The sequence below is a fragment of the Tympanuchus pallidicinctus genome, unplaced genomic scaffold, assembly GCF_026119805.1.
Source record: "Tympanuchus pallidicinctus isolate F22 unplaced genomic scaffold, pur_lepc_1.0 scaffold1, whole genome shotgun sequence".
Classification (NCBI taxonomy): Eukaryota; Metazoa; Chordata; class Aves; order Galliformes; family Phasianidae; genus Tympanuchus; species Tympanuchus pallidicinctus.
The window spans coordinates 43,547,548-43,573,164 of record NW_026294618.1 but is presented as its reverse complement, the minus strand read 5'-3'; the positions used below and the strand labels follow the sequence as shown (position 1 = coordinate 43,573,164).

At 35.1% G+C, this 25,617-nt stretch overlaps 1 protein-coding gene across 1 annotated transcript in view; it reads left to right on the top strand.

The window, feature by feature from the left end:
- Positions 1-25,617, top strand: part of AK9 (adenylate kinase 9) — a 54,631-nt gene that overhangs the window by 17,417 nt on the left and 11,597 nt on the right. The window contains 14 exon segments of the mRNA XM_052685869.1: positions 805-938; positions 1,603-1,759; positions 3,592-3,709; positions 4,061-4,125; positions 9,496-9,603; positions 13,290-13,496; positions 14,989-15,110; positions 16,060-16,272; positions 16,877-17,137; positions 20,128-20,246; positions 20,708-20,927; positions 21,641-21,703; positions 22,308-22,514; positions 23,338-23,556. Of these exon segments, the coding sequence (XP_052541829.1) occupies positions 805-938; positions 1,603-1,759; positions 3,592-3,709; positions 4,061-4,125; positions 9,496-9,603; positions 13,290-13,496; positions 14,989-15,110; positions 16,060-16,272; positions 16,877-17,137; positions 20,128-20,246; positions 20,708-20,927; positions 21,641-21,703; positions 22,308-22,514; positions 23,338-23,556 (2,213 nt within the window).

Genomic DNA, 25,617 nt, shown 5'->3' with positions numbered 1-25,617 from the left:
GAAGAAATATCAATTTCTTTGCATGGAGAAACAGAGTTTAGTATCTTTAGCAATGATAAGGGTAAAATCTGTTCCTTTCTTATGGTTGGTTGGGTTTTGTGGATTTTGTTTGTTTTCAGTTTGGAAACACTTAGAAAGATATTGTCTCTTTCACAGGGAGCTGGTAACTCGAAAAAAACTCCACACAAATTAAAGCAGCAAAAACAGCATGTAAAGTTGTGCATGTAAAAACAACAATACAATCACTGAAAAATATTGACATCATTACAGGGAGTAAATATGACTTTTTTTCCTGATTGTTAAAAAATTTCAACAATTGCAGTCCGTTGTTTCAGCCATTAATAACAAAATATGAATCCAATGTGAATATTGATATACTTATTTGAATTATGATTTGTATCAAGTTTTAAATTATTCTCGTCAAAGTTTTCATTTAGGAATCAGAGAAATCAAATCAAAAGAAATTCTCTGGTACTGCCTGATTGTTCTATTGTTCTAGTACAATAAATATTCATATTTAATCAATATTTTACTTAGTAATAAAAAACTCTGGAAAATTTAAAGATTTTTTTCTGAACAGGAGAATTATTCTAAAAGATCCTATAACTCATCATTATAGGACATCCCCCAGAAATGCTTCCAGAGAGACTATTTGATTCTTTTACAGTACTATTCTGTAATATTGCTTACAGTGACTGCTATGCTGTACTGATGCTGTGGTTGCATTTCATTGCCAAGTAGTTCTTCCTGATCAGAGGAGAAATATGAAAATTGTGAAGTGCTTTAAAAAATCTGTTTTGGTAGAAATGTCAGAGTTAACTGCTGACCACCCAGAAGTTCAAGCGGTGGTGGAAGAAGCTGTGAAAAGGGCATCAACATCTGAAGTGACGTTGTCACCTGAAATACATGCAGAAATACTGGAGAGAGCTATTGCAGAGGTAAAACTACAAGTGCTACACAGGAAAGCACTTTCTCTGTAAGAGGAGTCTGTAATATTTTAGACATTATCAATACATATTCTTAATTTTGTAATTTGTAAGATTGGTCACATAGTCTGAAAGCTTATATTGAGTTGATTAGAGATTGAGTAAGAGCATGACAGTCAAATCTATTGAAGGCTAGTATAAAAATAATATGTATGTATTAGCCTATATCTTGTAAAGTTTCTGGGCTACAAGCTGTCATAGACTGGGAGAATTTTCTCAGGGAAGTATCACAGTATATTTACCCCATTCTTACATATTTAGTCTCTGTCTAAGATCTCAACATCAGACAAAGTGTTTGAAAATAACTTCATTTGGAGGTTCTCCTAGAATCTTGAATAGGTTTAAATTCGTGCACTAGTTTGTATGTCTTGAAATTGGAACCTAAACTGTTTATAGGTAGCCCTAGAAAATGATTGATACATCCATCTGTCTTTGTTTAAAATGTTTTTATTGAACTCATATATATGAAGTTATAAATGTCTTTTTATTGACATGATGTTACTAATAAACTAAGAGTGATAACATTTAGGAAGTCATTTGTATTGTACAGTCTTCTGAAAGATCTCACAGTCTGTATTAGCCTTCTTCTGTTACTGAACCTGACATTTTATAACAGCTTATGAAGAAGAACAAAGACAGGTTTCCTGGTGCTCCAGAAAAAGGAGGATGGGTAGTGGATAACTATCCTCTCTCAGAAGGTCACTGGTCAGCTTTGTCAGAAAGAGGACTTCTGCCTGACACTGTTGTCTGTCTTAAGGATACAGAAAATGATGGTTAGTAAATGCACACTTATGAAACTTAACCTTTTCTCTTTTCTGTGTTGGTATTTGTACATAAAGCACATTTTCAATTAAAAAATGGTAATTGTGGCCCATTTATGAAGTTTTGGAGTCTACCTCAGATTTCTTACAATTTAGATTAAGAGAACTAACAGAATCGAAACCAGAAATACTTTATAAAAGCAGTATTCTTCTACATACAAATCTGTTTACAATCAGCACTACTAGTAAGTAGCACTGGACTCTCACAGACTTTCTGTTGCAGACTTTTGTATTCTCTGTCTGACTGGCCATCAGTTTGTAATGTGATTTTAGCCACATTTCTCTGCCTGTGCTTTCCTTACCCTGCTTGTAAAAACTGATTATGGGTTACAAACTTCCTTTGCTTAAGAGAAAAGTGGGGAGTACTTATATGCAGGCGTACCTTGTTCTCCATCCTGATGACAAAAACAACTGAGGAACTTCCTACCCAGCTTGATACAATTGCTTAATATCCATGTATTGAGATGAAGAGATTTTACTTTTGAGGTTTCAAGCAAGAAGGAAGGTTGCTACCACATGTGAAAAACTAAACAGTTTCATGTATTGTTATAAGTTTCTCTTGCCAAATTGTGTTTTAATGGATTGATTTATATCACGCAGCAAGTTTCATTGCCCAGTGACAATTTCTATAATTATTGCTTGCTCAACCCAATCCATTATCAAAATGTCTTTCAGTAGTAAGAACTGCTCTTTAAGAAAGGCTTGTCTCCACCTACTTAGTGTACAGCTAGATGTGAGAATTGGTCCAGAGAGCCTTTCAATCCCTTGTCCCTGAACAAATCAAGCGTATACAATTTATTCATCTTATCTTCACAACTCAGCTACAGTACCCAAATGACTTGTGAAATGTTATAACTTCTTAAACATCTTAACTGTAGCATGAAATTATCATCTGCTTCAAATGGATGCAGACTCAATGTTCCTAACAGTTAAATAACTCAAACTTACTTAAAAATTTATATTTTTCTTTACTTGAATTGAGAACAATGAAAACATGAGATATGGAAGGAATGAGTAAGGTCAAAGACCCAAGTTCGTTATATCTGCTATATGACTTGTCTGAAAATTTTTGCTTATACCTATGTTCTCTTGAATTCAGCTTTGTTCTTTTTTTTTTTTTTTTTTTTCACTGGGGTGACTTATTTATTAAATCTTGATTTGATTCTCACTTCTTTCTGTCACTGAATAATAATGTAGTACTGGAGTTTATATTTTCTGCAGTATTTTGAGTCACTACTTTGTAAAAGTGCTCCCTGCGGTAACCTAAATTAGCATAGCTGAACTGATTGAAATGAATTTCAGCCACACAGCCATCAATCATAAATCTATTTGCCAAAGAGCAAACAGTAGAGCTCCTGGTATGAACAGCATATTCTTCCTTTCTGTCAACCAGCTTTAGTGGTATATGTATGTGTAATCTTTGTATCTTTATTTGAATGTTTTTCATTTGTTTCTTCATAGTTTCCTTTGTATGCATCCAAACAAAATAAATGCCAGAGTAATGAATGATATATGGAAGTATAAGATAAATCTTCTCAGTGCTCTATTCCCTTACAATCTTAATCATAACTATTTTGTATCCCAGACTCATTTTATTAGATGCTTGAAATTGAAAACAAAGCTCTAACACCTTAGGAAGCAGAATTATAATATTTCACTGGTGTGTATACTTTTTCCAGGCTTTAAAAAGAAGTCATAGAGTTGTTTATCACTTTTATAGATCAAAGAATTTCAGGCTGGTCCAGCTACATACAATTAATTATTGTTATATAATTGTATTGCAGGAGGCTGTATATTACACAGAACATACTTAGCAAATAAGGATGAAATTAATTCTAAGATCTTGAGAAGACTAGCAGATGAAGCATTAAAAAAGAAAGAAGAGGAAAGGTAAAATACTCAGTCTTGGAACATTTGAAATTACTACAAGAAAATTCCAGCCTTGCTTTGTATTGAAAGTATCAGTGCATTTATCGATCAACACAAGTGCACTAAAAAAGTATATTAAGCATAGTCCTGGTGGGTATGTAATAATCAAGTATGGGTTAACTTTGAGAGATATCTTTTTAGATTAATACCTACATGGCAAAAGATTGGTTTGCTAAATTCAGTTTCATCAGCCTTTTTGTTACAATGGTACAGTAACATTTTAGATTTTTAGATTTGATTTTTATTTTATTTTTTTGTTTTATTTTATTTTTATTCAGTAATCTTTATATAAGTCTATGATTAATAATCTTTCACTTATGGAAGGGAAATGCAGGAAATGCTGGCACCAGAGGAAGAAGAGCAGTCTCAAGAGGATGCTGAGGAGAAAGGTGAAAGCATTTATCGCTTGACTTTGTCTGTGTTTCAAATGATTGAGCAAATTCATATTCATGCAGATCTTACAGGTTTGATTTTTATTTTACATTCAGCAGCTAGAAAAATTATTTTGTATTGCTATCTGTAGATGCTTTGCTAATTTGGGGACTCATTTTTATGTAATGTTCTTAATGGATGCTGCAGAATAGAGATGTATATTAAATCAATCAGCACAGTTATCTTTCAATAAATCTGAAGGGCAGAACTCCATCTCCTGTCTAGTAACTTATTCTAAGTAGGTTATTAATTATCTTCATACTTCAAACTCAAAATCTGTATTAGTTAGAAAACATTGTTAGAATTTAGCAAACAGCTCATCAGAAAATGGTGAAATGTGCTAGCCTCCAGAAAGCTCAGCCTGAAGCAGTAAAAGGGGAACTGAAATTATTTCAGTAGTGGGTCTGTTAGCATGTGTTAAGAATCGCTGAATCCAGTAGCAACGTATGTTACAAATTGCCAAATTCAATAACTTGCTATAGGTGAGGCTGCTGAGCTCCATGTCCCCAGGTCCAGCCAGAAATGAGTCTGAGTACCTATTCCCAATCTCCTTTTCATCCCCTTCACATCTTATCCATGCTTGTTCTTCCCCAGTCTGCTTTGATCCCTTCTTTTTCTTGCTTTTGTGCTTTTTTGAAATACCCCACATAACATTATGAGTCTCAGAATCTTGAGCTGATGTTCTCAGTATTTCCTAATGAATCTCACTCCCCTGTAGGGAGTATCACAGAATCATGGAATGGCTTAGGTTGGAGGGAGCCTTAAAGATCATCCACTCCCACCCCCCCTGCCTTGGTCAGGGTTACCATCCCCCAGCTCAGGCTGCCTAGGGCCCCATCCAGTGTGACCTCCAGCCTCACATCTTCTCTGGGCAGTCTGTGCCAAAACCTCACTACGCTCTGCTAAAGAATTGCTTCCTAACATCTAACCTAAACCTACTCTTTTAGTTTAAAGCCATTTCCCCTTGTCCTGTCACTATCAGGCGGTTTAAAATGTTGGTCCTCCTCCTGCTTGTAGTCTCCCTCTCTTAGCCAGGAAGAGCCTCTCTGGTTGAACTGCCTATTGGGTCTTATGCCCAGACAATGCCTTCATCATCTTCTTCCAATGACCCTGAGGGAAGCTGAGTTGGGGTTCTGTTTGTTCTGATTAATAATCAGTTTTCCCCAGTCTCTTTATCATTCCTCCACTCATTTGTGCTTATGGAAATTAGCTTTCCATAACGTAACCTAACTATTAAGAAAGGGGGGGAAAAAAAAAAAAGGAAAGAAATGTGAGTTACATGGAGTTCCTAATAATTTATTGTTTTGAGTATAGACTTTCTATTTTTACTACTTTTCATATTGATCAGAGCTACACATTTTTGTTTTGCCATTCATTATTTGTATAACTTTTCTTCTTTATATGAGAATTATGCTATGCTTTGTTTCTAATAATGAGAATATAATTGTCCTGGTCAAGAATGAGTACTGTGTGAGGAATGAGATTTTGGAGGCAGGTTAACTGTCACAAACAAGGTGGATTTTTGGCACGCAGACAATTGTCAGTCAGGTTAAAATTTAGAGTTAATTCTGTTTAGTGTCAGTGTTTTTTGACTTCAGTAGTTAAAATAAATAAATAAATAAAAACTTGCAAGATTGAACTTTCCTTTTTGCCTTCTTTAATCACTGCCAACTTCTTTAGGAGAATGTTTTTGTCAGATTTGAATCTGCTGTCAAGATGAAATTCCGTGCACAAGCATCTGCTTCCATGTTAAGAATGAGACTGGAGACTTAAGAGGATTTTCTTTCTCTGCTGTGATGTCCCTAGTAGACTAAATTATCACCAGAGCTGGATCTGGAATCAAAGCTGAAGTGTATGCTAGAATTTTTTATCTTCCTTTCAAGTAACATATACTGGTTTGGGACAAAAGTGATTACGACCAAACTTCTGTATTGTCAGTACATCTCATATACTTGTTCTTTCATTATCCAGTCTGGCATTTATTTTAGTTATTGTCAACGGTTTTTAATATATAAACAAGGACTAATGCTAAATATACTGAAGTTAGTAGCTTTTAATTTTTAATTATGTAGCAATTTACTTACTCTCTGCCAAAGTACTTCAGCTTTTTAGGGTTCTTTCAGTTGAATATGAATTTAAAAAGATTTATACTATGTAACTTACAGTAATTTCCATAAAAACAGCTCTTCCTCAGAGTGAATGGATTTAAAGTATTAAATATAAAGAGTCCTAAAGGGTTCCTATATTGTCTCAAACAACAGAGTTCAGCTTAGTTTTAATATAAAATTTATTTAGAGCTGTGCACATCAAAACAAATTATTAATGATAGAAGTAATTTATTAATGATAGAAGTAATAACATAATACACTTGTGCTATCAACATGTGATAAGTCCTTGACCAGAGAAAATCATGTTTTTGTACACCTGCAGTTGATTTCAGTAATCAAACACTGACTCACCAAAGCACTTCAGTCCTGTTTCTCTTAGCCTAACATCTTTTATTTCACGTGTAGTGCCATCAGCACATTGACTGCAGCTTTTCTCCCATGTGACATGTCTTTATATAAATATAAATGAGTTATACACAGTTGTTTTTTGTGGCAATTATGGTATAAAAATGAGAATTAGAAAAAACCTACTCTGCAGCTGCAATTGTGCCCTTTGGATGTCATGTAAGTGTGTATTTCAGTAATTTCAATCTTTGTAACATCAGCAGGATGTTGAATTAACTGGGATTTGCTTTAGGATTGAACATAGTCAGATTTATAATACTATCTGTGTTTAAAAAGAAAAAGTAATGAGCAAGGTACTTACCTGTCTCTTAATGAGACTAAAAGTACCTAGGACTGTGTAAATTTATGAAATATATTTAAATGAGTTAGGAAGTCAAGTTCAATGCTGAAAGTGCCCATGAAGCACACGTGTGCACGCACATAGAAAATATTCAGTAACTCTAGCTTGTAATGTCTAGCTGAAAACGATGGCCCCTTTTTCACATTTCATTGTTTCCAGCTTAAATTACTTTCAGGAGTTTTTATATTTTTTTATACACTTTTCAGCAGCTTTGTGTGAGTATGTACCATAAGACAGCTATTAAACTTCAAGGGAATATACTTTGGGCATTGTAAAATAATTATACAACTTCAGTAGAGGCAGAGGGATGTGGGTTCATTCCAACCTTCTGGAGAGTAAATTTGTTGCACTTATTTCCTGCAATGCTTTAGCAATAAAATACCCCACACAACTGATCTTGTTCATTAAAGCAAACAGTTGTCATCGTTTAAGACTTCATTTTCTGTATTTTATCATCAGCCTTGCTTTTCTGCTGGGAATTATCCTCTCATTACCGCAGATTCCAAAGGAGCAAATTTATGCCCATGCCTCAGTCACAGCTAGAACAAACCATCAGGAAGAATTTCTGTGCTGAGGACATCTTCAAAGACTGCCTTGGCATCCTGCTCTAGGTGTCCCGGTTTGAGCAGGGGTTGAGCCAGGTGGACCTAGATGTCCCTCCTAACCTCAGCCCTTCCATGATTCTGTACTATTGATCCATCTCTCTTCTCACCTTACAGATGGTGGAGGATTAAATCAATGTCCATCTCCTTAGCTTTTAACTGTGTTTTTGCTTTTTAATCCTTTTGTGATATTATATTTAGTAAGACATTTTCAAAAACAACAGAAATAAGTGTAATGAAGCCTGAGCTATGTATCTGTAGCATTTTAAGATATTTTTTCTCCAGTCTTTGAAGAGAAATGCTTTGTGGATTCAGTTATAATTAAAACATTTATCAAAGAGTTGATATATGCCTTATTATACAGCCTCTAAATACACTTGCTTTGTTTCTCTTGGCTGGCTTCCTTCCTGGTTAAATTTTTCTCTATCTCTAAATTGAAGCTTTTCAATAAGCATAGAGACTGAACAAGGATAATTTATTAGTCCGTAGATAGAGGAATAGCAATACAGTTGTACCACCAACTTCAAAGCAAGCTGTAGTGATACTGAATTCACAGGAATTTTTTGTTCAGTCTTTGAGAAATATTCCACTCTCTTCAAAGCCACCTTCTGGTCTCCTTCATAAGCTGGACGCAATTAGTCTAATCAGCATGATAACAGTGCTTTAGGTGGAGAAATTCCAGATTTTCAAGCAGAAAAGACATAAGCAACTTTTTTAATTGGATTCCAAATATCATCTTCAATTCTTAAATTTTTTCAGTCTCTTATTCAGATAAATAAAGGCTAAGAGACAGTGCAGCTGCATTCCTTCTGCATAGGAAGGAGCACAAGCCTATGTGACTTTTTTAGCACGTATGAGAAAAAGAACATTTTCTCAACTAACTTGGTATAATGTTTGTCCATCTCTTTCTTGTTCCTGTATAGCACCAATCTTGTAAATGAAATCTCTCAAATACTCAGAAATACTTTGAAAATCAGACATGCTCAATTTCTCTGCCAGTACTATTTCCAATGATGTTTCAAGGATTGTCTGTGATTAAGTTATGTATGCGTGTGAGGGTTTATGTGATTATACTTTTCTGCATGTCTGACAGCATCCCTGAGAATATCTAAAGGAAATAAAGAATGAGCAAAAGATTTTCTTGCATGTGCTAAAGGCTGTGGCAGTTTTTCTGCTAATTTTCTGCTAATCTTGTAAGAATGTGTTTGTTTATGAGATATATGAAGTTCCCTGATACTGCGCCGGTCAAGAATTCAATTTGCCAAAAAGAGCTGAACATGAAAACAAATGCCATAATTTCAGATCTTAAAGTGCATGTCCAATGGGATTTGACTTTGGAGTAGTTTAACATATTTAGATGTACTAACGGTGTTTTGCTACCGAAGGTGTAAGCCAAACAAGGCTTGTGGAAAAATGTAATATTCTTTATTGGCCAACTCATACAATCAGAAAAATTGTACCAGCTTTCAGGGCACAAGCCCTCCTTCAAATCTGAAGCACTGTCACCCAAGAGAAGCTGTTCTGTAGCATGTTGAGTGCCCTCTTCTGCACAGTCATGTTTATGAGTGTAGTTATAGCACAGATCACATAGCTTATATTGAATGAAAAGTACTTTTATATGAAAGCACTGGATTATATACAACATTTCTTTGCTTTACACTTTTGTAGCATCTGATAGATGGTCAATCTTTACACAGATCAGATTGTAAAATGTTTCAGGCAGTCTGCGACACTTAAACATCAGAGGAACTAATGCATTTTTTTGCTGGCTGTCAAATGTAAGTTTTGCAGTGTGATCTTTCTTTCTACAGTGCCTCTATCATCCTTCAATGGTTTTGTTAAAGTTACTAATGGTTTTATTTGTTCCCACAGAATCTGATGATGATGATGATGATAAGCAGCTTTCATCTGAAAGTGAACAAACATCTCAGAAACAGTCCCGTGATTCTACAGATTATAATGAAGAATCTGAAACTACAGGTTGGTCTTACAACACATCTAGTCTCTCTTACTTGCTAGCATCATGAATTGTATGCCTTCCTTTTCTGCAAGTTTTTACTGTATTTGAAAATGGGCTGTGAATGTAATTCCTTACCTTTATCTTTTACAGAAGTTTATTATGGGATAGTCAAGTTCAAGTTATTTTAACGTTTATAAATGCAATTAAAGTAATATTATGTACACAGTATTATCCATTTTGAATGCCAACACAAACACACTATTTCCACTGTCGTGTGCAGTCTAAATTAATTAATAAGTCTATACAGGAAACTACAGAAATAACAACATAAGGATTGCTAAACTTCCAGGTTACTGTGGCCTCCAGTTTTCAGAAATCCATGGGCACTTTTACAGCATGAAGTGAAAACAGGGAAAAACGGTTAGGAAGTCACTGTCATGAAGTATGGGCAATAGAAAACTAAAGGGAAACTGAGAGAATGAAAAAAAATACCAGGAAAGAAACAAACTGCGGTGTCCACAAAAGCTGTGTGTGATTTTAACAAATTCAGCTCTACAGACAATTTTCAAATTAATATAAATATCCACATTGATAAAAAATGACCAGTCCATTCCCTGCTGCAAGGAATCCTGGAAAAATGGGAATGGTTACATTTGAACTTTGGATGGGAATAATGGAAATAAGTCCTGTATTTTTCCTAATAATCCATTCTCCTGCTATCAACGTTCTAGATTTCACATGGAGTCATGTTTTCCGCTTTTGGCAAGAGGTAAAATTCTGCTGCAATTGCCTTCTCTCAAAAAACACTTTGAAGGTGACTCATCTTCAATAAGGACAGCTAATTTAGTATCTAAAACTATTTTAAATTTTATCTATTAGAATTTTTAGAATATATTCAAGTTCAATAAAGAAATCCAGCATAAAACATTTATCTGTAAGTAGCAAGATGTTAAATGTACACATTTTTAATGCTTTTTTTTGTCACCTCAATCACTATGCATTAGAAGAAATGGACTTAATTTGTAGACAAAACTGCTTTCTCCAAGCACCATAATTTAATACATGCAATATAAGGCTACCTACTTAGTGCATTTTTCTGTAATTGGCTAAAAATTATGTGGTAGCATATATTTATAAGTAATGGAAAGTCTGTATTAAGTATATTACAGGGTCTGTTTGAAAAAGACAAAAGAAAACGCATTCATAATGAAATACATATTAGTTCCAAGGAAGGAAAGTATCAGCATTATCCTACTTTATGCCTTTCTGTTTATTTTGATAATTAAATCCTTAGCAAAGAAGGCACTCTGGCTTCTGTCTCAGCTTTGACAGGTTTGAGAGCAGTTTGGGATGGGAACTTGCTCATCTTTTTTGTTGTTGAATATGGACTGAGGGCAGAACGAGTCATATTTAATACCAGCAGAACAGGGGAAGAAAAGATACATTAATGCCTCCCCTTTCCCAGCAACTTACATGGAGAATGTGGGGGCAGAGAGCCTTGGAGGATCATTTGTCTCTATGGTAACTACACACAGTAAGAGCAGACAAGGCAGGGAGCAACAGAGTATGAGAGACTGTAGAATGGATGCTTCTGTGAAAGCTCAGATTTAGGGGTGTGGAGAATTGTCTCACATCACCTCTGTTATAAAGAAAAGAAGTTGACTAAGAACAGCACAGTTAGATAGACTGACACCTACTCTGCAGGAAACATGCTTGGATTTTTAGATGCAGTTATTTTTTAGACCACTACATTCTTTTAAAGATGTTTTTATTTGCTATGTTTTTTATTTCTTTAAAAATATCTTCTTAATGTAGATCACTTCTGTAAGCGGAATGTTATAACTCGTATCTCATAGCAAAGGCACAGTTGCCTTGCTTGAAAGTATTTTCAGTCTCTTTGGTCCCCAAAACTCATTTTGGAAAAAAAAAAAATCAAATTCCAGGGAGGTAATGTTTTTATCCTAATAAGATTCAATCTGGATTGTATCTGGGATTGTTCCCTAGGGATGTAAATGTTTCTCCAGTTTGTTTACAGAATCACAGAATGGCCAGGGTTGGAAGGGACCTTAAGGATCATGAATCTCCAACCCCCCTGCCACATGCAGGGCCACCAACCTCCACGTCCAATGCTAAACCAGGCTGCCCAGGGCCCCATCCAGTCTGGCCTTGAACACCTCCAAGGTTGGGGCATCCACAGCCTCTCTGGGCAGCCTGTTCCAGTACCTCACCACTCTCTGGGTAAAGAACTTCCCCCTGATGTCCGACCTAAATCTCCCCTCCCTCAACTTGAAACCATTTCCCCTCGTCCTACACATATCAACCCTTTCAAAGAGTTGATTCCCAATCAGTTAATTCCTTGAGTATGTAACATTCACAGCTGGATAAGTTTCCTTAAGCAAGAAAACTCTCAGGCAGAGGTAATATGATTGAATTATGTGTATCAAGTAGAGAACCAAATTTAGCATGAATTGTGAGTGTTCATGAAATTAAGGTCATGTGGAAAGACCTCCACTGAGTGAATTTGTTACTGTGTTCAATATGCTGTCTCAGATGATGCTGCGTATTCATTTAAATCCATTATTCTGCTTGTATATTTTCAAAATTTCATTACCCACTCAGAACTGTAAGGTTTTCGAAGGGCAGAACTCTAAAAGATGCTCTATTGAATGCTAGATCCAGAGAAAACACACGTTACTATCTTCTATACGCTACTGCTTTGAGTAGGTCCATGGTTCACAAGGAAGCACACATGATTTCTACAATGTGAATGTGCCAGGGATAACATGTGCAAGAAGCAGTTAGTGTAACCTAATTATGTATCCTTTACTTATTTCTTGCTATCTATGTCCCTAATGGAATCATCATTACGTAACACATTAGTGCTGCTCAAATTTATACAGATGTCACCTGGCTATCTCTCTACCTCATTTGGAATACATCACTGCAGCCTGAAACATAATTAACTATGGCATTTGCACAACTTGTATTTTAGTGAACATAAAAAGGGAGGTAGTTTCATGTTCCTATTTAGAACCACAGAAGTAGAGAGCAGTGTCATTGCAGGGAATAACAAATATGATGTCGTGGGCATTTAGCTTAGTAAAAAGCAAATGGTCATAAACGTTTTCAAGAAAATAATTCACTTCTAATTGTGGATCAGACTATGTGAAGTCTGCAAGGTGTTTCTGCTTGAAGATATACCCGCTTGCACCTTTGGACTAATAATCATTCAAATGGAGTGAGGGTTAGCCACTGAGATGTCAGGCTAATAGCTATGTACTGTTCAAGCTGTAAAATGAGGAGATGAATTGCATTAATTATTCTTTGCCATAAAAGATCCACAAAAATACTTGCCTAAATGCTTATTTGTTAACTTCTTAATTAAAAACGGCTCAATTGCAATAACGTTTTGTCATTCACATTGGAGACAGCACATCAGGAGGTGCTAGCAGTATTTAACATGGCTGCATGGGCAGGGCTGTGGCGCTGCCCCATTCAGGTGCATGGCAGCCAGGGGCATGGGGACAGCAGTAATATTTCCTTTAAGATAGTAGCTTCATTGGTAGTTTAACCAAGCATTTTTTGACCAGGCTCTATTTTGGAAAATTAAACGTGAAATTTGTGGCTTCAGCAGTTCACAATAAAAGACTGAGAGATATTCAGTTCTAATCTGAGCATCAACTTCTCTACATGATTTGATTTTCAGAAATCATGCTGCCTGAGTTTGAAGAGAATGATTTGCTAGATATACCAGAAATGGAAACAATTAAAGAGAAGATTGACCTCTTCATGAATGACTGGCAAACAATGGAGTCAGAAATCAAGCAGTCATCCCTAGTTCAGGTTGTTGCTTTAGAGATTGCTGAGCAAACTCCAGAAAGTCTGCTTAATCAAATTATCTTGGTTATGGAAGGTAAGTAGTACTGTTTCTGTGATTTACATTTAACGTACAAAGAGGGATTTTGGAGAGTTTGTATGATGAATATACTAGAGGAGAGGTTATACTGAATACTCACTTATAGGAAGTGGGAACAGAACATGCTACATTCTGAGAAGCACGACTGGAGCTTTTAAGGCATTCAAAGATTTGGGAATATAAACATATTTGAAATATATATATGCTATACAAATATGTACACAATTTGCTCTCTAATCATTCTGACATCGATTTGCTTAGTTACTTGCCCTATCTTTTTATACTAGGATAAGTGTATGAGAAATGGTCAGAAAGTAAATGTTTGCTAATATGATACCTGTTGAAGTCAGTGAGACTTTCAGTGTGGTAATAATTTACCCACTTACATATGTCATGTTTCAAGACAGAATTTTTACAGTCTTAATATTTTTTAGGCAAGTACACTTTCTTTACGAGCGCAAATCTCCAACAATTTTGAGTACTGGATAAATAATATTAATAACACACTTTTCCTATGAATTCATGGAATTCAATGCAAGTGTAAACTAAAACATATGTTCTGCTAACTTTAAAATAATAATTAAAAAAAACATGATTTTTTCTCAATAAATAATAAGAAAGAAACTGTTGCAAACATTAATGCCACTGTCTCCATCTATTTGCATAATACTTGTACTCAGAAAGCCCAATGGCAATACTAGTTTACTTCAGTAGAGAAGTAAACCAATTTATTAGCAATTAATTTTTTTGAGGAATCAATATGTTAGTAAGTGTAGGCTGCTCTAAAAGTAATGCCTCCAATTTATTTTCATGGAAACTACAACAGGTACAAAGAGCACAACAACACTATTTGATAGAGAAAGTTCTACCGACAAAACACTTTTTCAACACAGTCACCACCATTAGCTATGTGTTTTTGCCAGTGATGGAAAAAACCTGCATGCCACCCTTGTAAAAATCTGCACTAGCTGTTCATGGCCATCAGAAATATGGCTTTCATGTCACTGTCACTACTGCCATTGCCTCATTATGTTCACGTCCACTGTTTGGTCTCCATTAACACTCAGCAAGCATCAGTGAATGTCAGCAGGTGAAATTTTTTCCACATGGAGGAATTCAGTGGCGCACCTTTGCTTCATCTTCACTTCCATATCAGACACCATTGTGTCAGGCTGCCCCTCTGCTGCCATCTGCCACACAGCAACAGCATGTAATGGAATACTGACAGGAAGGTTCACCCTCTACTACAGTAGCACCACCACCATCCACCTCTGATGTTTTTTTTGCCAACATAACATAAGAGGAGGCATTACTTTTGGAGCAGCCTCATATGCTTATTTCATATATGTGGAAAGAACATTTGTTCTTTGAATAAGAGAAACTGAATGATTTACTACTATGTGTGTGCTTGCTTTTATGTATGAAGAGAATATGTTTTGATATAGCCAAGTGAAAAATATGAAACAGGAAACAAAATTAACCTTTTCAGAACCTTTTAAATATCATGGCTGGGAATTATCTAATGAAGACTTAGATGAGGAAGCAGAAGACCTAGCTGCTGAAGCAGAAGCTATAGAAGATAATGAAGCTGAGGAAGAGGAAAATGAAGAAGTAAGATTGCTGGCTTTATCTACTTTAACTCAGTTGATTTTAACTCATTTTCAGCTTGATCTGTACCTCAGATAAATCAATTTTTGCATCTGATTTTGTATGATCCAGTTTTAGCCTTCTTTGAGAATAAATGTAATCATGTGCTTCAAGAGGAGTTTCATTGTATTTCTCTGATCTGGCTGATAGATTTGATTCCAACAAGAAGCATAAATGCCCCATGTTAGTATAGAGAATGCATGTTTTGTCAGGTGGCAAAGAGGGGTTTTATTAAAAAAAAACAAATGTGATCTTTAATTGCTGTCAATTAACAATGATTCTGTGAGCCTTCACATAAACTTTGGAAGAGGCAATGTAAAAACCCTCATGTTCAATCCTCTGCTTCATCTCAACTATTGATAGTTTTCAAATGCTAATTTTAATGAAATTTAAGTCCTAGATTCACCCTTATTTTCATTCTATATTTAAAGATGCCCATCCCCACGCTTAACATTACAAAATATCTGTATAGCTTTTTAGAACTTAATTTTATTGGATAAATAGATTTCATATTACCAGCTCTCACTGCCCTTTCTGAGAAGTCTACTTCCTTCTTTACATTTAGAAGCAACAAAAAGTAAGTTTCAAGAACACAACAGGAAAAGATTTTATCAGATACTCCTAACCTAAATTTAATATTCAACAGCTGACAATGATGTTATCATTTGGAACTTTGTACAGTCATTCTTTTCTCACTAGTTATCTCTCTACATTGGACAGTTGTTTTCTGACAGAATCCAAAAAAGGCATGTTTTTATAGACTCATGTCTATCTTGAGTTACAAGAGTTACAATGCAATTCTCATTCAATGCTCTGGTGACACATTCAATATTGGTCTAATTTTCTCGATCTACTTAACATAAGTAAATGACTGAATTCGAACAACTTTAAAAAATTTTCACAATCTTTTCAGGATGAAGAAAAATCTAAGGAAAAGAAAAGACACATGGGAGACACGAAACACTTCTGTCCGGTCAGTCTGAAAGAGGATTATGTCCTTTATCCAGGACTGCCTGAACACGCAGCTAAATATCGAGAAAAGATTTATTACTTTTCAAATCTTGAGTACAGAGAGAAATTTCTGAAGGACCCTGAGGAGTATGTGGCTCACAAAGAACCGTTACAGGTGAGAATCTTCAAAACTGTTTGAAGCATATAACAAATTAAAATCACTATTTTCCAGATCCATCCAATACAATTGTTTATCATATCTGATTTTTTTTCTATGAAATGACTTGTATATCACACAAGTACCTGAAAAAAATGAAACGTTGCTGCTTCCTTAGTGACTTTACAGTGTATGTTCAAATTAACACATTGAATTAATGATGCAGATACAGTAGAAAAGAGAATAAGGGCACACAATAATCATGTTGTGATTTACGAATCGCAGTTATTACTACTTCTATTGCTTTAAAGTTCTTTGTTTTTTTTTAAATAGGTAGAGGAAAGGTAAAATAAATGCATGTTTACTGGAATTATCTAATTGGGATTTCATTTTTACTTACTGATGTCATCTGCCATGGTGTACTTGTTAGCTATTTCAGGGAGCAGGCCTGCTTGGAACTGCAGTATAAGAGCTGACGAAAGTAAAATGCAAAATGATCTTTTTTTCAGACAATTTTTATAATGATATTTTGGAACTGAAAATCAGTAGGAGATGCTCTGTGGAGTCCCAGTTACTATAAAAAGCTCCTTTTTTTTTTTTTTTTTTTTTTTTTCCCCTATAGGCTCCTCCCTTAAGGGTATGTTTGCTGGGGACACATGGAGCAGGTAAAACTGCTTGTGCACGATGGCTAGCAGACAAATTTGGCATTTTCCATATTCAATTTAAAGAATATTTGCAAGAACTGCTCTTACCCAAAACTAAGGAGAAAATCGGTCTTGATTTTGATGAAGAACCTGAAGAAGATGATGATAAAATTGAATTACAGGAACTGCAAGACTTATCTCAGACCACGACTAAAACGGAAGATGATGAAAGCAAACAGGTAATAATCTGAATATTTTTTGTGTCTGTAGACAGCACAACTGTTTTCTGAACAGTCTAGCAGTTACCTATAAAATTCTAGTCAGATAAAAATCATTTATGTTAAACTGTTTTCCTGATAAAGTTTGGAAATAACAGTTCTGTTACAAATATTGACAATGCTTTTTCACTTTCTTAAGAATGTCACCAAAATTCTCCAAATCTTTTTAATAAATTATATGTAGTCTTGTTTTGTTTTTTTTTTTCCATTTGTTTGTTGGGTTTTTTTCCAAAATAGTCAAGACAATTGCTAAAAGGAAGAAAAAATGTCAGAATGATACGGGGAATGTGTGAAGATGCTTTTGGCAGGTCAGTTTATAACTTGCTTATCACAGCCAAAAATATGGCAAGTGTTCCTGGCACTGATGTTTATGGCTGATTCTCAGTCAGCAGTATTTACTTATTTTTTGGCATCAAGACAGTGTTCTACACATAAAGGATGCACTTCTGTTCGTATTTTTATCCTCATCAGCTTTTTATCTGCTGGTAAGCAACCTTCTTCGATGTGAGTATTTTTCTTTCTCAGACTCATTGTAAAGTGCTTTATGTGATGGCATGGCCAAAGCACAACTGACGTAATTACAGTTCACTATAGAAAGCTGTTCATTGGTCTGTGAATAGGATAAAACCTTAGCAGGCAGCATCCAAGATTATTCCTCCATAAACTGAGTATTCCTCCATATTTCTGAGTATGATTACCAACACTATCCTGTTTTCTAGTGTTCTCCAAAATCATTTGATTTCACTTTCACTTTTTGGCTTTGGATACAAGCTAAGTGGATGTTTGATGGCTACCAGCATTAAATAACACTCTTGCAGTAGTAAATATCTAGTCATCTTAAAGACTAATTTCAGACCAGGCAATACTTTAGAAGCAAATCTATTTGTCTCCACCTTTCCCTTGTCCCATCTTCCTCTTTTCAGTTCACATGGAGCAGTTTCAGAGTGTATGAACTGAATCTATCTTGAATGAAACTAAGCTCAAGCACATGCTTCAGAAGCATGCCTAATGCATTCCATCTGTTTATGGATGTTCAATCCACAGGGACAGATCAGATCTAGGCCTAAATGTTCTCTCAGTCTATGTAGTGTATATATTGGGTCATTAGCACCATTGATTTTGTTCTACAAAATTTCTGCTATTGTGCCTACTATTTGCTGTTGTAGAGATAACCTATAAATTCATTTAAATGTGTTTTTTGTTGTTGATTTTTTTTTTTCCTGAAACATTGCTCAATTGTTTAAGAAGCAAATTTGCACAATTAGGAAGTTACAAATACATTACATGTACAAATACAAATACATGATCAGATATTAAAAAAAAAAAAAAAAAAAAAAAAAGGAAATTGGAGATTTTCAAAATGAACAATGAATTTTATCAGGAAAATGTATACTACTAATAAATGGAAACCTTGTGTGTGTGATTAAATGACCCCCCCTTTATACATATTCCAGTGGAGAAGGGACAAGATGTTGGAGTAGGTCTAATCCAATCCTGTGGATTGACTGTTCACTGGAAAAACAGTGATTTTAGGAAGTCCCTCTAGAAAACACTCTCAAGTTTAGTTTTATATGAAGCGAATATAGTTGATGCACTTCAAGTCCTCTCTCTGCTGTGAAATAAAGGCTTGAGATGCTTGGATGTTTGTTTGAAAAGTACCCTATTATTGCGAGCTAAAATGTAATAAAAATATACCCTCCATGGGCAGCACTCCCAGACAGATGGTTATTTGTACAATCTTTTATTTGTATATTGTTGAAGTTGAATCTGTGGATAAGCTGGGAGGTGGAACAGGAAATAAGGCAGGACTTAAGAGAGCACTTCTCCCTTGCATAGTTAGACAGTTCACTGTTGTTCTGGAGAAACAGATTTATCACAGCTTCTTCTACAAGGTAAAATTACTAGATAGTAAGATTACTTGGTAGTACTTACTTCATTACTTGACATAAGATTACTTGGTATTGACCTCAGATTTATTTTGTACCTAACTTGAGACCAGACATGCTAATCCATAGTCACAGTTAGGTACTACATCCAACAGTCACCCTTTTGGGACCAGCTTTTAGAGCAGCACCTCTCTGTGTTATCTGCAGGCAGCCCTCAGGCTGTTTGTGAGGCAGCCAATAATGGAAATTATTGAGGACAATACTGGAAATTAAAGGTGAAGAGGCTTCAAAGTATACTGTATTCATGGTCACCTTGGAGACTGCTCTTAGAGAGTCATTTAAGCATAGCCAGCAGGACCTGTGCTTTATAAAGCTAAATTGTTAAGTAATGTTACAATTTTTGTCGTCTTTGTACTGTTATTTTAATATAGCTTCCATGTGAAATTAAAGAAACTATCATGTGTTTTCTGAGTTTCCGAGGCTTACTTTTACACCTATTGTTTGTAAAGAGGCAGGGTAAGTTTAGGTTGGTCAGGAAACACCTCTTTACAGAAAGGGTTGTTAAGCACTGGAATAGGCTCCCCAGGGAGGTGGTTGAGTCACCATCCCTGGATGTGTTTAAAAACCGTTTGGATGTGGTGCTCAGGACGTGATTTAGCAGAGGGTTGTTAGGGTAGTATGGTTAGGTCATGGTTGGACTCGATGATCTTTAAAGTCTTTTCCAACCTGAGTGATTCTATGATTCTGTGAACTGATTAATACCAGTAAGGAGCAGATACTTGTGGGAAGGCAAACTCCCAGTATTGCCAGCACCAAGGTTGTCTCTTTCAACTTGATGGAAAATTGCCCATATTCTAGGGAAGAAAACACCCCCAAGCATGTGGACAATATCTGTAATGTGTTCTATGCATTAACTTTACGTATAGAGTACTATGGTTAAATGCAGCAAAAGAGTTTAAAAAAAAAAAAAAAGAATTTGTATGGCAACTCTTCTTGCTTTTTCTCTCTTTTTTCTTTTGTTGATTCTGTTGTTTTTCATTTGTTATGGATTTGCTTTATATAAAGGAAGTGGAGTTAACTGATGAGGAAGAAGCCATCAAAGCAAATCTAATGGATGCTCAGCCATTACCTCCAGAAGTACTTGACAACATTGTTCCTGATTGGTGGAGGAAAGAACCATTCCGGTAACTACAAGTACATCCCCTCTTTCTTTAATTAACCTGAGGAAGTATATCATCCATTGTGTCCACAATGACAAAAGTGCTATGACAGATATTATTCAAATAATACTTGGGGCGTCTTCTCTTTGAGAGCATCAGCTAAGGGTTTTGTAGTTATTGTTTCTTGGGTCAAACAAAGTACATTAAAGGCACAATGTATTTTATTTATTTCAAATTTATTTTAAAACATCTTTTTGTCTCTGCACAGTAAAACCTCAAAATAAATTTGTTACATTAATCTGTAAGAATTAAGATATATAGTGAAGGATTATTCTTACATTGTGAAGATACAATACGTGAAATCAATATTTTCAAAATGTTATTATGCATTTAATAAGGAAGTTTAAAACAACTTTTTTTTAATTCTGTGCATTTTCATTTTCACTTTAAACTACATCGATATGTGATTATTTTTTTCCAATTAGGTCCACAGGATTTATACTGGATGGTTTCCCTCGTACTTCAGACGAAGCCCAGTATTTGTCAGAACGAGGACTCTGTCCTGATGTTGCTGTTTATATTCATGTAGAAGAAACTGACATTCTTGACCGTCTTTTACCTCCACGTCTAAAAAAGTGGAAAGAAAGACAGCATAAAAAAGCAGAAAATAAAAAGAAACTGAAAGATCTGAAAGCAAAAATAAAGGTAGGTTTTCACTCCTAAAACTCACAGAGCACTGAAGAACACACAGAGAAACAGAAATGGGACAAGGAGAGACAGCCCCCAAATCAGATTTAACTTAGGGGACAATAAGAACTCGGGGCTCCTTTTCTCCTCTCCTCCCACATTAACGCAGCCCAATGCAGGTAATGTATGCACGTGTAGTTATCCAGTAGGCCAAGTAAATGAGCTGTGCTGCCAGACACCTGGCAGGGTGAAAGTATGCCGTGCACTTGGGAAGTCCTGGGAAAAAGGCAACTAGGGGGAGTGAGGTAGGTAGCATGGCCAAAAAAGTCAACTACAGCACATTACTGCTGTTGCATCTCAGCTGTTGTGCTGATCTGTGTTTTCCATAGTCTTACTTTATAGCTGTGTGCCACCTATATGTTTAGAAACTCTGTGGCTTACCAACAAAAAGGTGATAATATTTTCAGTGCAAATAGAATCATGGTCTTTTTCTCCCCTAATCTCATTCTCAGAAATTGCCAAATTAATTTTATTAAAATTTAGATACGTGTTCACGTAGAGCATGCAAAGGTAGAGGGCGCACAGGCAGCAGTTTTTAATATTAAAAGCAACTGGAAACAGAGCTCTAAAGTGAAAATAACAGTATTGATTCCAGTTTCTGTTACCAGTTCTCACAGTAGAGTTTTTATCAGCAAATATCATTGTCTTCTTGCATCTTTTTTCACTAATAGAATGAGAAGATTGCTAGAAGAAGGGCAGAACTCCTAGCAGAACAAAAAAAAAGGAAGGAGGAGGTAAGAAAACAAAAGTGTACAAAACCAATTTAAATAGAAGTGTTTGCACTTGTATCGTAGAAATTTCTACAGCTTTTACTCACAACTTGCAGAGCAATGTGGAATAGTAAATATGTGGTAGACTGCCAGAAACCTCTGCTTTCCAAAGTAATTTGAAAAGTTGTTGAAATTCGTTTAGAAACCGTTGATTCATTCTACTAAAACCAATTCTCAGTATGTGCTGAAGTCAGCAAAATACTTACGAATGCGTTTAACTTACCTAATTTGTAAGTGTAAGAGTAGCCCTACTAATTGCAATTAGGCATTGGCTTTAAGTCCCTTGTTAATACCAAATGGAATTGTTCCAGATTTCTGCCCAAATGCAATTACAAAGGTACGATAGCACAGTGCAACACATCTGTAATTTCTTTTGAAATACAATTTCAGCATTTACTAGATTTTTGCTTGCAATAAAGAATGCCCCTAAAATGTTGTTGAATGGTTTAATAATTTCTTGAATTAATGAGTTTTATAATTTAAAAAAAAAAAAGCAACAAAAACTGGAGTAGTATATGTTCCCTCAAAGCATCTGTATATAAGACATAAAAGTATTTTACATTTATAGGTTTTAGCAGATGGGGAAAATTATGAAACCAGTGAGGAGGAAGACGAGACTGCAAATGAAGACATTGAAGCTATACTTGAAGAGGAGTTTTTTGAACAAGAAGAAGAAGAGCCTGAAGAAGAACAAGAGATTGATGCTGTTGAGCGCATGCAAAATGAGATTGTAGAAAGGTTTGATTCAGAAAGAGAAAGCATAGAAGGTGTACAGGTACCTATTCCACTATGTTTTTTATAAAGCTACACGATTTAAAAATGGTATTATAACATATGGCTATGATACAAGAAGTCTTCATTTTTATTTTAGTTGTCAGACTTCAAAATATAAACAATATTGCTGCTGACATCTGAAAACTGTACTGAGAAGTTTTATGCTTTAGAAAGTATGAAAATTGTAAGAATAATAGGTGAATTGATGCTGGCAGCCAAATTTGAAATTCATATGAACAATATTTCAAATATACTTTTAAAGGCAAAATTCTAATAACAGAATTACATGCTGGGACTACATACTGTTACATAATATTCCTTAGTTACAGCTTACTCAACATTTTTCCCATTGTTCTTTTTTTTTAATTTCAAGAATTTTTAATGTGTTTATGAATAAGTTTATATAACTTAATATTTCTGATTCATGTTCTAAGGTTAACTAATTCTTTAATTTAATTAATTTATGGTCCCGTTTGACATGGTGCAATCTTCCTCTTTTATGGTAGAATAAATCACCTTGAGAAGGGAATAATGGTATTTGATTATTTTTTATAAAATATACTTCTAAAGATTTCACTTATCATAGTGGATTCCTCAGTGTGATTTATTAGATTTTCAATTTCTTTTAGAATATGGTGATACTTAATATAGTCTGACTAATTTAAAGCTTCAGTGGAGAGGAAGATCAGTTTTCATCTCAAATATTGCTGATTTACAGTGACTGAGAACGTGCTCAAGATACTGTCAACAGTTCATAGAAAATCTTATTGAAGATATGAACATGTTTATCATTTCTAATATTTTGTTATTTTTTCATTGATCAGGAAGAACTTGAAAAATTCTTAATACCACAAATGGAGATCAGTGGAAGACGGAAGCTGCGCATAGTACGCTACCAAATGTATTGCAAGCTGAATTCTTTAGTGGAAAATCGTGGAAGCATTTTTGAAAAATGTTACCCAATAAGTTTGCCACTTGCACATAAGGTGTTAGTTTTGTCATATAAATTTCCAAGTTCTTTTGGTCAGTGGGATCCAATCAAGGTAATTATCTTGAATAGCACTTATGAAAGTAATGTTATCATAAAATATATATAATATTATGTATATAATATTAAAAACAATGAGTCAATATCAGATAATGCCAATAATACTTAATCAAAACCATGTAGGTTGCTCCAAATATAATGCCTCCTATTTATTTCCATGAAAACCACAACAGATACAAAGAGCACAACAACACTGGTAGAGCAAATTCTCAGATACAAAACACTATTTTCAACATAATCACCACCATTAGCTATGCATTTTTGCCAGTGATGAACAAGAGCCTGCATCCTATGCTTGTAAAAATCTGCACTAGCGGAAGTGACGCACTGTCTCTATCGCAACCACTGAAATGCACCACTCACTGCCTCACTGTGTTCACATCCACTGTTTTGTATCCATCAACATTCAGCAAGCATCAGTGAATGTCAGTGGGTGCAGTTTTTTCCACGTGCAGGAAATCACTGACAAACCTTTTCTTCATCCTCACTTCCATGTCATTATGTCAGACTGCCACACAGCAACAGCACATAATGGAATACTGAAGGGAAGGTTCATCCTGTACTACTATGCTACCACCACCATCTCCCTGTAGTGTTGTTGGCCAGCATAATAAAAAGATTTCTCCAATTTATTCATTTGTGCTGTGTAGTGGTTTATTTATTTATTTATTTATTTATTTTAACCAACTAGAAAGCAATAGTTGAGTTAGAAGAATGAAGGAAGTCCTAGGAAGCCATTAGATGAAATCAGAGAAGCGTGCTGCCAGTAAGAAATGTACATGCTATCAATAAGGAAAGAAAAATAAGATCATTTTGAGGATATTTTATGATGTACAAATGAAATGATTAAATTGATTAAGGACTAGAGGGCTTTTTGAAGAAGGGCAGGTAGAATATATGACGACTACATTTAGATTAAATTGAAGAGGGGAAGTAGTTATGCAACTGATTAGATAAGCAGAGAAAGACGATGAGCTGAAAGAGGATTGTGAGCAAATATACAGTAGATCAGACTCCAGGCATTCTTATAAATTGAAGGCAAGCACTCAGAAATGACTTTGTGTGACAATGGGAACCTAAGAATTAGAGAAGGTCTGTCAAGATAATGCCATGCAGTAAACAGACTCTTATCTTACTGTAACAAGATCATCTTATTTGTAAGTTAACTAACTATTCAAAAAACACTAATAGATTTGAGAGGTATGATTTCATTTCGCAGAAGAAGCTGAGTTGGCATCTCCTCCTTATTTCATATGTATTGCCTATGACTACTGATTTTTTCCTTAATATATTTCAATTTGCTCAATACAAGCTCGGATTTACTGGACTGTGGATGCCAGGATTCATCCTGGAGGCCTTTCAAATAAATATACTCACTTTTTGGACGTACGTTTTTTTGTGGAAGGACAGCAATAAGTTACACATCAGTCAGTAACAATTTCACTTCTGAGTCCCCTTTGAACTGTCAGGTGAATGCCATCTGGTCTTTGCAGTCTTTTTTCTACGATGTCTCTAGTTTGTTCTAAAAACTTCTGACACTGTAAGGCGGTTCCTCAAAGAAAGAGAATAACAAAAGACGTGACAAAATTCTTCTATAGCAGTGGTGCAAGAAATTCACTTAGTATTTCTGCAATGACCAGTTTTGCCATTGGTGCTTCTCTTGCATCTCAATTAGCCATCAGCTCTATAGACTTCCTAGTGGTTGTCTCATGTGTTCAAAAAGATTCCATCACCAGCATATGTATTTTATTAGGTTTCGTTATTTTTACATTTCATCACAGTGTATGTATTGATATTCTTTTCCATTTTATTTATAAAATATTCTCAGTGTATCTTTTACTGTCAGACAAATAATGTGACTCTTTTGTAATTTACGGAGACATTATATTTATTTATTTATTTATTTATCCTTGATAGAAATGTCATCAGTTGTTTGAAAATTAAAACGTACTGTTATACCTCTGTGATTACTTTTCTGATAGACAGAAAGTGTTATGGTACCACCTGCTGGAAATAGTGAATATTCTTTCTCCCCTTGGTGTCCACCTTTTTGTAC